Source organism: Cucurbita pepo, chromosome LG01 (genome assembly GCF_002806865.2).
Source record: "Cucurbita pepo subsp. pepo cultivar mu-cu-16 chromosome LG01, ASM280686v2, whole genome shotgun sequence".
Taxonomy (NCBI): Eukaryota; Viridiplantae; Streptophyta; class Magnoliopsida; order Cucurbitales; family Cucurbitaceae; genus Cucurbita; species Cucurbita pepo.
In genome coordinates, this window is record NC_036638.1 from 2951526 (window position 1) to 2966218 (window position 14693).

Here is a 14693-nt window from a genome sequence, read left to right on the forward strand (position 1 = left end):
CAAATAAAGCCATTTTCTTTTTCATTATATTACTATTTATTACGAACTTGAATATTAAACATTCGAAACCTTCGAAACCGAGTCATTAGGGAGACGAATAATCGTCAAGTACAAGAATCAAAATGGATATAAACTTACATAATTTCGAAGTTAAAAGGGCTTCAATAGTTCAATTGGTTGTACCTCAAGTCTTCTTGACCGATTTTAAGTCCTCCAAGCAGGGGCTCAGTGGGATGGTTTTGATGCCCATTTGCCATTTCATACACCACCATACACACACCAGAAAAACAAAAAAAAGGCCAAATATTGTGTGTATGAGAGACAGAAGCTGATAAAGATTTAGAAGCCAGATATTCAGATTTATTTAGGACAAAACACAGCTAATCTCTCTCACAAGTTGAAAACATTGAGAACAACACCTCCACTAGTTACTAAAATCCATCTAACAAGTTGCAAACAAGACAAAAATTTCTGTAAACAAGCTCTTACGAATCCATTATAACACAAACCAAACCAATTTACAAGTAATGAACTTACCAAATTTGTGAACCAAACACATCTTTAACAACTAAATATGAACTATATAACAAGTTCATACCCCACAAAACACAACTCACAAAATGAAGGGAAACAAGTCAAGATTCGATTTCAACTCACAACCTCATTCCTTGCTTTAAAAGTTCATGAAAATTACATGAGATCGAGAGGGAAATTAAGCAAGCAATGGGCTCCATGTAACACGCATACACAATCCACCGTTCAACCAAGCCAACGACAACTACCGAACAGAAAACTAAGCAAGCAATTGGTTGTACAGAAAATGAACTCAACCCATCACCGTGCACACATGTATTTGGTTGAAGCATCCAGCACAATTATACAGTAAATCATCAATGAGATATAACGAAAAGTCACAGCTCAAAGATGAAAATATCATCTCTACAATCCATAAATCAAAAACCCTTAACCATTAAAGATGAGATACAAAAGGGCTTCAAGTACCATACAAATCCAAGCTTGACAAAGTTTGTGCTGCCAACAACTTTCTTCAAAACAGATGCACACAGCAGAGCAGCAATAGAAGTGGATCCATACAGCATGGACAGACAAAGTAACAGAATCACAAAGAACAGAGAGTAGCGATAGAAGGAAATCAATTCAAAGGCATGACAAGTAAGAGAAGTGAAGTAGAAAGCACTTGATACCAACAACTGCAAAGGATTCAAAAGTTCCCAGCAGAAAAGCAACGACAAAGAAAATACAAGGTCTTTCAAGCAGGTTGACATACTCAAATCAAGATGGCGGAGCCACATAATGAGTAGTCGGGAGGGAAAAGATTGTCCACATAATTTGAAAGCAACAGAAAGCAGAAGAACTACAGTAACTAGAGCGAATAGTACTCATATAATACTAAATTTACTACTAGTAGAAAAGTCAAATAGCACAATTAAGTCATTGGGTAGAGTACAAAAATTATCTAACTTTCTAACTCTGTCTCTTTGACTACCAATAATTCTCAATGAACAACTCAAAGGTGCAGTTAAACAGCAGAGGCCACAAGCAAAGCTAATGCATTCATCAAACCAGAGTTACAGTCTGCAATCAACGCAATCACCAGAGCACATAAAGCATCTGCGCCCAACAAACATCATAACCTGAATCAGAAACCCATTTAACTAAATTCATCACTACACTCAATCATACAAGAAAAGGACATGCTAAGCGATAGCAAACAATTCAAACATTATGTTAAAACAATCTTTTACCCTACTCGAAAACCACTTAATAATAAGATAAATATTTCAAAGGGAAATACAGCAGATTTAGTCAAAACTCTGAAATTATAAAGCATTTTTTTAACAATAAAAAACTATAAAGGCGTGATAGCATTGATATTGTATAGTGGACCAATACGCATGTTTACAGATGAAATACCCAAAAGAAGGGTAAACCAACATATTTCCTACAACAAGTTTTAACAATGCTACAACAAGTACACTCGAGCACATACATCTTACATCAACAAAAAAGGTACAAGAGAACCAAGTCACAGACCAAGAGCTTCTTAAGAGAACAGGACACTTATTGTAACAACTGGGATTTTTTTATAAAAAATATCTAATTATATCTATTTAAGCCACACAAGACCCAAGGAAAAGCAAAACTTGCATCATCGACTTTGGTGATTGCATTGTTGGCTTGGTTCACAAGTCCAACTCAGAATTGGCTTCTACACACTGATTGTTCTAGTCCTCAATTTTGTTCACAATCCTTAGAATTTTTGTTTACTTATCGCCCTGCCACTTGTGGGTTTACTACTTTTGCCCAAACATCCACAACATTTACCATCGTCGCCAGTGGAAGCAAATGAGGATTGACAACAATAAATTCTTTTTCTTTGTTCGATTTCTTTTCGTGGTTATCAATCAATTTTGTTACCTCACGATCAAGTTTTTCTTCATTGTCGCTTTACATCGTCTCACACACAAGTTTCTTTCGAAGTGGTGCTCATTACCACCATCGCTACAGCAGAGACGAGGGTGAGTGGCCGTGCTAGGTTTGCTCAAAGAGAGCGTTGGTTCAAGATGCTTCCAAACTTCAATTTTATTTGGTTTTCACCTGTCTAATTATTTTCCTTTGGTTCAACCGCTTCTTCAATCCAAGTTGCAGTTTTCACTTTCTTTCACTCAGTTTGATGATTTTACATCAGTTTTTTTCTGGTTTAGGGCCACTATTAGGCATTTTGAATGAGATTTGTGTGTTAGGGCTCAATATTTGTACGCAGCAAACATTGGGGATAAATCTTAGTCTCGTGTTGGGAGTTAATTGATCGTTGGGGACGAGAAACCAATCTTCAGATAAGAATTATCTTCGTTAAATATTCTAAGCCCTTGATTATGGTTTGTGATGTTACAATAGTATTTGTTCTCTAGGTTTCAGGGTTAAAATTTAGAATTTGTTGTAGGATTGGACTAAACTTTGTGCAAGTCATGGGAAAATTTGTGTTGCTGCTAGGAATCATTTGACGTGATTTTCTTATTGGATAACATTTTTGTTTTAAGATGCTACGTATGCATGCATTATTTGTTCAGTGATTGTTGTGTTGATTGTGCATACATGGAAATGATGTTTTGAAACATCTATAAGATCTTGCATGTGTTGATTGATATAAGATGAGTGATATAACTTCTAGCATTTGCTCACTTGTATGCATGGGACTTATTCCACGAAGTTCAAAGGATTTTATTCATAAGCTTAAAGGCCATTCAGTCTTTGTTTATGGAAATTGATCATCAACTAACAGCTTAGATAATTAGGGTACTCTACGAAAATTGTAAGGACAACTACTCATTTGTGTCTATGGAAATTGGTCAAATTTTGAACAGTTTTAAATTCCTCCATCTTATGAATTCATAATCAAGTAAAGGCAAAAGGTGTACCGAGGGTGTGACGAGAAAAATTGTTAGCTTGTCAAGGGTTTAGAGTCTTTATGCTTATTTACTCAATTTTGAATTTGTGACTATTTAGGATCTTAATGAGCTTTCTATTTGCTTAGGATCTGAATGAGCTTTCTATTTGCTTAGGATCTGAATGAGCTTTCCATTGTTTCTTATAAGATCTTTGTTTTGTTTGTTTCATACTTGGTGCACCTATTGGATTTAAAGGAGTACCCCAAACAAACTCTTTTTCATTTTGACGTAAATGTTTTTACTTTTATTCACTTTTAAAATAATGGAAAACCTTTTCGGCAATGACCCTAGGTGGTCTAGGTCTAGAAAGTCGGATCCTTGCACCTTTTTTTGCCTAGCATGTTTGCCCAACACATGTCAGACACACTAACCTTTGTTGGACATGTGTTGGACACTTGGTGCAAAGTCAATACAGGTCAAACATTTGTTAGACATGTATCAAAGACTTGTTAAGTCTATCATATACACATTAAAAATTATAGAGGAAAATACATCAAGCTCATATTTTTAAATGTGTGTGTGTTTTAGTAAAAGTAATGCATATTTTAGTAAACGTGTGTGTGATAAAATTTTTTTTTTAAAAAGGACGTGTAGCATTGTATCTATGTCTTGTATCTATATCCGTGCTTCTTAGAGGATGACTAAACATTATTTCAAATAAACTAGATAATACAACTAACACTCCCCACACTCCCTACATTCCCTACATTCATATAAACAATGTAATATTCTCCCGTAAACAACAAAGGCAAGATTTTCATTACTGCAATTAGATAAACAATCTAATTCAACAGTAAATAAACATATTCAACAACTTCTCTCAGAAAATGAAACCAATACTCTAAGAAAATCTGACATTCCTAGGCCACATAATATGAGCTGGGGGAGGTGATGAACTGTCGTCCAAACAAAAAAAAAAAAAAAGGAAGGGGATAAACTGCAGAACAATTGCAACGTTCACGATAAGAGGCAGGTATTATGTACGAGAAAAATATATACATAACAGAGAATAGAAGATGAGAATGTCTTCATTCCCCAAAGCTAAATGGTAAGGTAAAAGAAGAGAGGATGAACGGGCAAGGACAAGTAGGAGAGCAAGGTTAATTTCCATCAGGAGCAAATGAAGAAAGAATAACTTCCTACTACCATTTTCCATATCCTCTTGGTTAAATGTCCAGAAACAATTTATAAACAAACACTCTCTTCCTCTGTTAGTAAATGTAAATGGAGAAAAATGCTCCATGAAACTACAAAGTTCCACATCTAAGCAATTTTGAGAACAGAAAATCCAAACATAATCAACTTTAGCAGTGAATAAAGATATACAACAAAAAATTACAATCAGAACATGAAATAAACATTCTAAAAATACCAACTTCCCAAACGAACTTAATATGAATTAACAAAGGGATAATTAATTGTGTATATGTGCGGCAAGCAGAAGAAGCACAATGAAGCAATGTGTAGGAAATATGCCAGCTAAAACTCAAACTTTCTAGGACTGAATCGCATTCACATATATGTTCCAGGTTACAACAACATAATTCATAAACAAGTGTAACTGCATGAAGATGGAATCCAACACAAATAATGACAACACGAACATAAATACTTTCACAAGCACAAAATGTCCAGAATAAGGTGAAAATGAAACGCCTAAAAAGAAAACACAAAAAACATAAATCAAGAGTGGATATTGACATAAAAAAATCACAAGACGTGATAGTAAAGAGAGTCCATATTCGTAGTATCTAGAAGAAATGGTTTTGTTGAGAACTGCATGATATTTGATGCACAATATTCACGCAGACAACAAGCCAGACCCAGATGATACTAAAGCAAACTTTAACAAGCTAGGAAAAAAGAAAACACTAAACGTGAAATAACCAAAAAAACATAGATTTTCAGGTAAAACATGCGTGCACGGTAAGCCCGAATGCTGATAGCGATAAAACTAAAATTAGTATCGGAAGATCACACTGGAATTAAACACCGTCACGCAGAGGGGGAAAAGCAAAGTAATAAGGATAACCAGAACACGGTATGGGGTATGATTTGACTAATATACCATCACACTTCATGCAGTAATTTACAGTATGAATAAAAACGAGAATACCTCAGTAATAAGGTGGCACACTGGGATACATTCCTCCAGGCGGAACACGTGGCGCCGGTGATGTTACCGCCTGTTGATGGAGCGGATTTGGGTGCCCAGATGCTGATGACATGCTATAATGCCCACTATCCTGATAACCACCCGAAGGCATTCCCACCGAACTCTGTGGCAACCTATACAGAGATGATGGCCCCCCGGTTCCGCCCAATCCACCAGCAGAACCACCCAAACCACCACCTACACTACCCATACCACCATAAATTGAGGACGCGGGACCGCCGTACCCACCACCATATGGACCGCCGCCATATCCGCCAGAGCTTCCCAACGAAGATGGAGCCTGACCACCGACAGAAGATAGACCCGGCCCCATTGAGGAGTTCAGCGGATGATGACCCAGTGGCTGTCCCCCTTGTACGCCACTAGAAAAGCCTCCATACGACCCCATGCCTCCCGGCCCACCATATTGTCCGCCTGAACCAGGCATTGCCGAAGGAGGAGCCATAGGCATGCCATCTCCATGCAAATTCCCTTGACCGGCCCCCGGCGTTTGAATTCCATCCTGCCCACCGCCAGGTTTCCCTTTCTTCCCATCGTTAGCGAATTTACAACTCAACTGCCTTCCATCAATCGTCTTGATTGGATCCACCAGAGCTGCCTGTGCCCCTTCTGGCTTCTTGTACACAAATAAAGCATAACCTCTGCACTTACCCGTCTGCTTATCAAATCCTAGCGGTCCCTCCTCAATTTCTCCATACAGCGAAAAGTGTGCCAACAGTTTATCGGCCGGCATATCCATCGGAACATTCGCCACATAAATTTTCCTCAACGACATGTCCGCAGCGTTCGAATTCTGCCCGGAAATTCCCACTGCAGCCAATTGCGTTACCGTAACACGGCCATCAATCGTCTTGCTCGGTTCCTTCAAAGCCAGTATAGCCCCATCAACATGCTTGAAAGTCACAAAGCCATACCCTTTCGATTTCCCGGTCGCCTTGTCAATAATAACAACCGCTTCTTCAAGCTCCCCATACGCGGAAAAGAGAGAGCGCAAACCTTCTGTACTTGTATCGCAACTAAGACCCCGAATAAACAGCTTCCGCTGGGAGACGTCTCGGTCGGCAATAGATCGAACCGCATCAAGGACATCCGTGTGACGCGAAACAGCATCTTGGAGAATATCGATAAGCTGGTCCGGAGTGAAACGATCAATTATCTTACGAGCATCATCGGAGGTTATTTTTAAGAAAGAATTTTCGGAGGAGTCGACGCCATTTTCTTCCATCCTCCGCTTCTTGGTGGCGTCCATGGCGGAGATGAGACGAAGAAGGAGGTCCCTGGAAGTGTAGAGTGGAAGTAGAAGAAGAAGAACAACAAGAAGGTGAAGCTAAACCCTAATCCGAGTCTAGGAACGATGACCAAGACGAAGAGGATTGAAACGAATGGCGGGCAGTTGATTCTATAATGGTTTAATTGGGCTGGGCCCATAGCTAATGTCGGTGTCGGAACTTTTCTGGGCTCGTGGGTTTCTAAGAAAGCCCAATTAAGCCATGATAAATTCTATAATGGTTTAATTGGGCTTGGCCCATTTCCAATGTCGGTGTCGGAGTTTTCTGGGCTCTTGGGCTTCTCTGAAAGCCCAATCAAGCCTTTTTCATTAAAATTTTGATAAATTCTATATTTATTCGGCAGTCGATTCTATAATGGTTTGGGCTAGGCCCATAGCCAATGTCGGCGTCATGGTTTTCTGGGCTTTTGGGCTTCTCTGAAAGCCCAATCAAGCCCATTTTAGTTTAAATTTTGATAAATTCTATATTTTTTAGGCAGTCGATTCTATAATGGTTTAATTGGGCTGGGCCGATGGCCAATGTCGGTGTCAGAGTTTTCTGGGCTCGTGGGCTTCTATGAAAGCCCAATAAAGCCCTTTTTCATTTAAATTTTGATCAATTCTATATTTTGGGCCGTCGATTCTATAATGGTTTAATTGGGCTGGGCCCACTGGCCAATGTCGGTGTCGGAACTTTTCTGGGCTCGTGGGCTTCTAGAAAGCCCAATAAAGCATTTTCATTTAATTTTTTTATAAATGCTATATTTTTGGCCGTCGATTCTATAACGGTTTAATTGGGCTGGGCCCATGGGCAATGTCGGTGAGAGTTTTCTGGGCTCGTGGGCTTTTATGAAAGCCCAATAAAGCCCTTTTTCATTTAATTTTTTATCAATTCTATATTTTGGGCCGTCGATTCTATCATGGTTTAATTGGGCTGGGCCATGGCCAATGTCGGTGTCGGAACTTTTCTGGGCTTATGGGCTTCTCTGAAAGCCCAATCAAGCTTTTTTCACTCGCCAAAATAAATATAATTTATAAACTCTAGATTAAGAAAGGCCTTGAAAAAAAATTATAAATTTGAGTTTTTAAAAATTTATTGGGAAAAAGAGCGGCGGGCATTTGGTCTGAAGCAAGCAATGGTTTATATAAATTCTACCGCCAACCACAGTGGTTTCAGTGCCATTAGCGTAATTGAATTTTGCATTTTATGGGCATTGGGCTGTTGGGTCCTTCGGGTTCGTCTTCTGCGAATCCCTCTCGGACACTGACTCTCCGTCGCCGGTTTCTTCATCTGTCTCCACCTTATGGATTACCATTTCACTCGAATTCCATACATTCACATGTAAGTTCTTCTCCATTCTCTTACATTTTCAAGCTCGCTGGAAATTTCTTTGTGTAGGTTTAGCGAAATTTTGTATCGTTTCTCTGTTTCCCCTTATGGATCTGTAAGTCTCGGCCAGATTAACATCTCTGAATTAGATTGCAAGGAAGTGGTCATATTCCTTCTGTTTTTTAAAATTATTTTGCGTGCATTTGTCAGTATTGTGAAGGCTGGGTGAAGTTGAAGGGCAATGTGAATCAATAGACTCTCCTGCATTTTAGAACCTTATTTATCTTCTTTGGTTGATACTAATGTACTTTAAGTACTAGGATCGAATTGAAACTACAATTGAGAAGAGTGTTGTTTAATCTTTTATTCATTATTTTTCATAGACTACTACATACGTTAATATTAATTAGTCTGAAAGAAGTGAAGGTTTATGAATCTAAAATTTGAATGCTGTTCTTCTTTTGAGAGTTGAAAGGAAAAACATAGATGTTACAACTTTCTTTTATAAGACATACTTATCTTATTGCATTTCTGAATGTATAACAGGAAATTATTAGGTGCAACATTATCTGTTAATCTTGCTCCAAATTCTGCTATCTGGAAGACTTTCTATTACCCAGTTGCCAACGTCAATCATCCATCAAATGTGATGCCAATGAATCAGCAGATATCTATATGCAGGAATGATTCATTATCTTCTCCTTTCAATGTCTTCAACAGAACAAATTCTTCCCAGTCCTTGCTGTTCATTGTTGCTGAGGGTAGAATTTCCAACTCTGGTGAGTGCTACAAGCCTAAATGTTCCTCAGTTTCCTTTGAGAAGCAGGTTTCAAGCAGAAATATCGGCGACGACGATTGCCCAGAAAATCATGAAACTGAAAATGACAAGGAGTGGCAAAGACGAAGAAAAATAGGAGTGGCAAATAAGGGCAAAGTACCATGGAACAAGGGCAAGAAACACAGCTTGGGTAAGAACATTTAGTAGGTTCTCTAGCAGTGGTGAATTTTAAGTGGCTAAGGTTATACTTGGTGGAGTTTGGGATTTTAACATATAATTTATCTGCAGAAACTCGTAAGCGAATCAAGCAGAGAACAATTGAAGCCTTGAAAAACCCCAAGGTGAGGTTCACATTTCAGGCTGATTCACCAGTCATATTCTGTAATTTCAACTTTTTCATTTTTCTTTAATATTTCAGGTGAGGAGGAAGATGTCCGAATATCCCCGCCCCACTCATAGGTTTCACTCTTAACCCTTCACTCTTTTATTTCTGAATGCCGAAATGAACTTGAATAACAGAAGATTTAACATCAGATGCTTTCAGATTTTGTTGGATATTTTAGTGAAAAGCAAAGATCTCTTGTAGCATTGTCACTTTATAGAGTTAATATGAAGTTTTATGTAAGAATGAATTGTAAACCTTACAATCTACTTTCAAGATCTCTTATAAAAGAGGGAAAATAGAAAAATCCTGATTTTGGATCTGGCACTGAAATCATGAACAGGCTGTGGGCGAAAATGCTCGACTCTTATAGTCCTAGAATTGGTGCCATTGGCTCCCAAATTTCAACATTTAGCACTTGACCATGTGGAATTAAGAATCTCGCTTATGTTCAACATTCCTCAGAATTTTACTGTCTATTTCAGTTCTTTGTCAGGAAAACTTATTATTTTGAGGGAATTTCCTCGTTATCAAGTGGAATTGTTCAGCTTGACGAGGCAAATCTCGTCTGTTTATTAGGCATAAACATGCTATAAGATACAGTCGTGCTTTATTCTATTTGCAGTGATCAGGTCAAAACTAAAATTAGCTCCTCACTCAGACGTGTATGGGGAAAGAGATTATTGAAGAAGAGATTAAACGAGGCGTTCTTCCAGTCTTGGAAGGAAAGCATAGCTGTTGCTGCGAAGAAAGGAGGGAAGGGAGAACAAGAACATGACTGGGACAGCCATGACAAGATAATACAAGAAATGCTTCATCAAAAGCTTAAAATGGTTGAAGAGAAGGAAAAATTAAAGCTGATGAGAGCAGAGAATGCGAAAAAGAGAAAAATCCAAGGAAGGGGTGCCAAAATAAAGAAAAGGAAAATGTGTTCTAGAAGAAGAAAAGGAGGAAAAAGAAAGATGAAAGAGGGAGAAGACATCCAGAGAACGATGAAGGAGCTAACTGCAATTGAAAGATCGGGACTTAAGCAAAGATTGAAGAAGGTAAAGATCAGGGAGGTCCCGTAGATTTACTTAATAGTTTGACTGATCCACTAAATGGATCAAAATGATAGCATGCAATGGAACTGATCTATAACAAAGGCCAACCTACCATAGCTATTTGGAGATGTAAATTTCTAGGCCAGCCTTCATTTTAATCTGTCAGCCCTATGATAATGATGTTCTTATTATGTTTTCATGTCTTCTATTAAGGTTATCCTCTTTCACTTACCTTTTGATTAGATTCGCAAAAAGATTGCAATAAACAGTGTAGTTGCTGCTCAAGGAAGCGTTGCATCAGTGGTGCCCCGAGGCACAACCTGGGAAAAAATGGATCTAGATCTTATAAAGAAGGGTAAACTGAGGGAAGAAGTGTCGCTGGCAGATCAAATTCAATTTGCCAAGAACAGAAAAGCAGAATCTATAGCTTGCAAAATTCTTGTAGCTTCTACTTTGTCGTACGAATGCACCAGGGGAGCGTAAAGATAACTTTTGACTGACCTTCACTGCTTGCAAGAAGACAATTTTATGGTGTCTTAAGGTGACTTTTCCTCCCATCCAAGGTGATTTTTCATTTTTATCAATAGCTTATGTTCTTATTTGTTAGTGATTCTTCTTGAAAGGAAGAAAATTTTCTTCACTTTCAATGTCACTTTTCCACCGGGAGATCAAAAGGTTTCTTTTGTTTTGTTCAACGTGATAAGATCACTAACAGTAATTCTGCAAAACTCACACCCCACACGCGCGCACACACACAAAACTTCTGTAATCCTTGTCTTGACTCCTGCACATTTATATCCATTGGAGTCGCAGAATCTTGTTCAATTCGACACGAGTAAAAAGGCTTGGGAAACTGCTACAGCTCACGAGCTTTTGACGACTTGAAGAAAGGTAGTGAGAAGAAGTTGAAAAGTTTTACTTTGCAGGATGGATTCTGATAAGCGATCGAGCAAGAGCTCCACGTCCATGGCAGCAGATAGATGGCTTGCCTTTTGCTCTGCCTGCTTCATAATTGTGTGCGGGTATGTAAAGATACTAAGTTCCTTGATACAATTCTGAATTCAAATTTTTCCTCTAATTTTCTTCTTTAGGAATTGATAAACTATCTCAAAGTTAAGGTGGAAAAATAATTCGAATTGTGATTCAACTAGAAAAGTTTAGAGAACTATTGCCATTGCCATACCAGTAAGTGAGCCACAATACAGGAGAGTTGAGGGGGGCACAAATGAGATTGCCCAAAAACATAGATGACATTGTGAATGTTATTACATCATCTCATGCATCTTTGAAACTATACTACCCACAAAGCAAAACTAAACTCATGGTTTGCCGCAGTAGTACCTGAACAAATACTCAGTGGCCAGAAGGATTTCAGGTTTGAACCAAGCAACAAGTAAATCTTAAAAAACCAAAGAATTCCGCTACTTTGAGACTTTCCTGAACAGTTTATGACTATTCTCGTTGATTGTTATGCACATTCCTAGACCACCCACCAGCATTAGGCTGCATCTCTCTATAGCTGTTTTGAGCAGGTGGCCCACCCGTGTTTGAAGCTCCACCATAGTAGTTGGACGGTGGTGCTCCCCAATGGTTGTTTGGCTGTGGCTCTCCAGAGTTGTATGGTGGTGGTGGTGGTGCCCCGGAGTTGTATGGTGGTGGTGGTGCCCCGGAGTTGTATGGTGGTGGTGGTGCATAGTTGTGCGGTGGTGGTACGCTAAAGTTGTTCTGCGGTGGTCGTGGTGGTGGTGGTCCGCTAAAGTTGTTCTGTGGTGGTGGAGGTGGTCTGCTAAAGTTATTCGGTGGTGGTGGTGGTCCACTAAAGTTGTTGGGTCGTGGCGGTGGTGGTCCGCTAAAGTTGCTTGATGGTGGTGGTGGTGGTGGCGGCGGCCGGCTAAAGGTGTTGGGTGGTGGCGGCGGTGGTCGGCTATAGTTGCCTTGGGGCAATCCATCATGATTGCGAGGTGGCATATTACTTGGAGCTGTTCCTGAAGTAGGTGAAGCATTTGGGAATTCTCTGTTCCGGGTATGTTCCCTCCTATTGAAATTTCTTGAGCCGTCTGAATTACGCCTATTCCTTTCATTTGCTCTAGCATTGTTTCTTACCCATTCCTCATGGTACTTCGGGTCATATGGAACAGCCTGACCATTTATAAAAGGCTCCCCTGCCAAAAGAAGAAGAATGAATAACATCAGATAATAGTTTTAGCTTTATGAATTCGCAAGAAATAAGAGCTTTCCAATTTTGTTCGTCTGGTGTTGTACCGAATAAACACATTAGGATTAGTGTTTCCATTCAAATGCTCCTTTTGCTAACAGTCCAGGAGGAGTGCATTCTAATCTCATACACAGTTCTTACCTGGATGAAACATGATCCTAAACCTAAACCAACCTTAAACCAACCACTAGTAGATATTGTGGCCTTTGGACTTCTCCTTTTGAACTTTTCCTCAACACCGCTAGCAGATATTATCCTCTTTGAACTTTTCCTTTTAAACTTTCACTCAAAGTTTTTAAACGCGTCAGCTAGAGATAGAGGTTTGCACACCCTTATAAAAATTACTTTGTTCCGTGGGATCTCACAATACTCCCCCTTCGACCTCCTTTGAGACCCAACATCCTCACTGGCACTTGTTCCCTTTTCTCCAATTAATGTGGGATCTCACAATCCACCCCCTTTGGGGCCGAGCATCCTCGTTGGACACCGCCCAATGTCTACCACCCTTTGGGGCTCAGCGTTCTCACTAACACATCACTTGATATCTAGCTTTGATACCATTTGTAACCGACCAAACTCACCGCTAGTAGATGTAGTCCTCTTTGAGCTTTCCCTCAAAGTATTTAAAACAGGTTTCCATACCCTTATAAACAGTTCCCCTCCCAACCGATGTGGGATCTCACACCACTTCTATAATCCCCTCAACCAATGTGGGATCTCCCGTCACCTCTTTCAATAACCATTAGACACTGAAATAAGTCAAATGCTAATTTTCTCAACTTAATACGAAAAGGAATTACCTCCATAATCTTTATTCTTAACATCCAAGTATGAATCAGGAAGGACCCAACGAACCTTAGGCAGCTCTGAGAAGGAAAAGGCACAAACTTAGTACAATCAAACACAAAAGAAAGAAATAACAAACACAAGGAAACAAAAGAAAACAAGGCACAAACAAAGGTATAATACCTTTAATCTTGTAAGAAAGTTCTTCAGAAACAAGGCACCCAAATGCATAGTAGCACCTTGTTGAAACAGAGTATATCTTCATCCTAGCTTCTTCCTCACTGTATCAATAAGAAACACCAAATAGCGAAACGTTAAATATTTCTTTCAGATGAGTCCGATCTTGAAATGTTGCTGTAGAAGACAAACGAAAGAATTTACCACTTTGTTCTAAACATACAAGTCTAATCACTAAAATGCCAAGAGAAACAAAATTAAATGCAATCATCGGGGTAACCCAACAGATTCAATACAATCGATCAAAACGAAACTTGACCTTCCGACAACCATGGCAAGTGTTTTGATATAGCTATCGATAATTTCATCCCTCGTGGGATCGCCCTCTGGCTTCTCCATAACAATGAGCCAGTGCTCAAAATCACAGCCATCAAGTAATATGGTCTCCTTGGGTGGGCGATTAGACCAGTTCGGATTCGGATCTTTGAGAGAGGATGAAGTGGTACTGGTGGCGAACTCCCTCGCGCTCGCGCTCGCCGCTGGAGAGAGGCCGCGGAAATCAGCGACAACTATAGCAGCGAGGGGACGAAGGCGACGGAGAAGAAAGGCAGAGGAGTGTGAAGAGGCGGATAAGGCCGTTCCAGTGGCAGTGAGAAATGAACGAGAGAATATGGAAGCCGAAATCAGGGTTTTAGGTAGCGAGCGGTACAAGAGCCGAGTCGCCATTGGAGAGGGCTTGAGACAAAGACAAGGGTTTATCTGGGGCTTAGTCCTCTTTTAAAAGGAAAGCTTATAACACTATATTATTGAAATTATATATATATATATATAATCCTTAAATAAAATAAAAATAAAAGCCTTTGAAGGAAAAAATTGATTAGCCTTGCAAAAGTTGGTAAATTATTTTAGCATTTCATATTAATACTTTTTAATACTAAAATATTTAATAAAATATAATATTATAAATTGGTTTAAAATCGCCTAAATTGTGAGTTTAATTTCCAAATAATGTTGGATATTTTGTTAAATAATTTTGGTATAAATTAAAATAGAATTTAACCCAATAATG

The 14693-nt window shown here is 39.1% G+C and overlaps 3 protein-coding genes across 9 annotated transcripts; 1 reads left to right on the top strand and 2 right to left on the bottom strand.

Annotated features, from left to right (window-relative positions):
* Nucleotides 1–1174: 1174 nt before the first annotated feature.
* LOC111799147 (UBP1-associated protein 2C-like) lies at nucleotides 1175–7012 on the bottom strand. 2 transcript variants are annotated; one of them, XM_023682574.1, is made up of 2 exons: nucleotides 5587–7012; nucleotides 1175–1655 (listed from the first exon to the last, which is right to left on the bottom strand). In XM_023682574.1, exon 1 carries the CDS (start codon nucleotides 6893–6895, stop codon nucleotides 5588–5590), a length of 1308 nt encoding a protein of 435 aa, XP_023538342.1. In that variant the 5' UTR covers nucleotides 6896–7012; the 3' UTR covers nucleotides 1175–1655; nucleotide 5587. The 2 variants fall into 2 exon arrangements, with proteins under 2 accessions (XP_023538342.1, XP_023538334.1); XM_023682566.1 differs by having other exon boundaries at nucleotides 1178–1632.
* A 1077-nt stretch (nucleotides 7013–8089) lies between these two features.
* LOC111779131 lies at nucleotides 8090–11515 on the top strand. 6 transcript variants are annotated; one of them, XR_002812651.1, is made up of 7 exons: nucleotides 8090–8255; nucleotides 8790–9211; nucleotides 9310–9362; nucleotides 9440–9480; nucleotides 10029–10449; nucleotides 10690–11009; nucleotides 11260–11515. XR_002812651.1 is itself a non-coding variant. In XM_023659208.1 (6 exons), exons 1-6 carry the CDS (start codon nucleotides 8218–8220, stop codon nucleotides 10927–10929), a joined length of 1215 nt encoding a protein of 404 aa, XP_023514976.1. In that variant the 5' UTR covers nucleotides 8090–8217; the 3' UTR covers nucleotides 10930–11497. The 6 variants fall into 6 exon arrangements, 1 of the variants encoding a protein (XP_023514976.1); XR_002812658.1 differs by having other exon boundaries at nucleotides 11151–11497; XR_002812660.1 differs by having other exon boundaries at nucleotides 11373–11497.
* A 75-nt stretch (nucleotides 11516–11590) lies between these two features.
* LOC111779120 (multiple organellar RNA editing factor 8, chloroplastic/mitochondrial) lies at nucleotides 11591–14391 on the bottom strand. The gene is made up of 4 exons (XM_023659198.1): nucleotides 13944–14391; nucleotides 13631–13728; nucleotides 13462–13527; nucleotides 11591–12608 (listed from the first exon to the last, which is right to left on the bottom strand). The coding sequence occupies exons 1-4, from the start codon at nucleotides 14348–14350 to the stop codon at nucleotides 11899–11901; spliced, it is 1281 nt and encodes a 426-aa protein (XP_023514966.1). The 5' UTR covers nucleotides 14351–14391; the 3' UTR covers nucleotides 11591–11898.
* Between the last annotated feature and the right edge of the window lie 302 nt (nucleotides 14392–14693).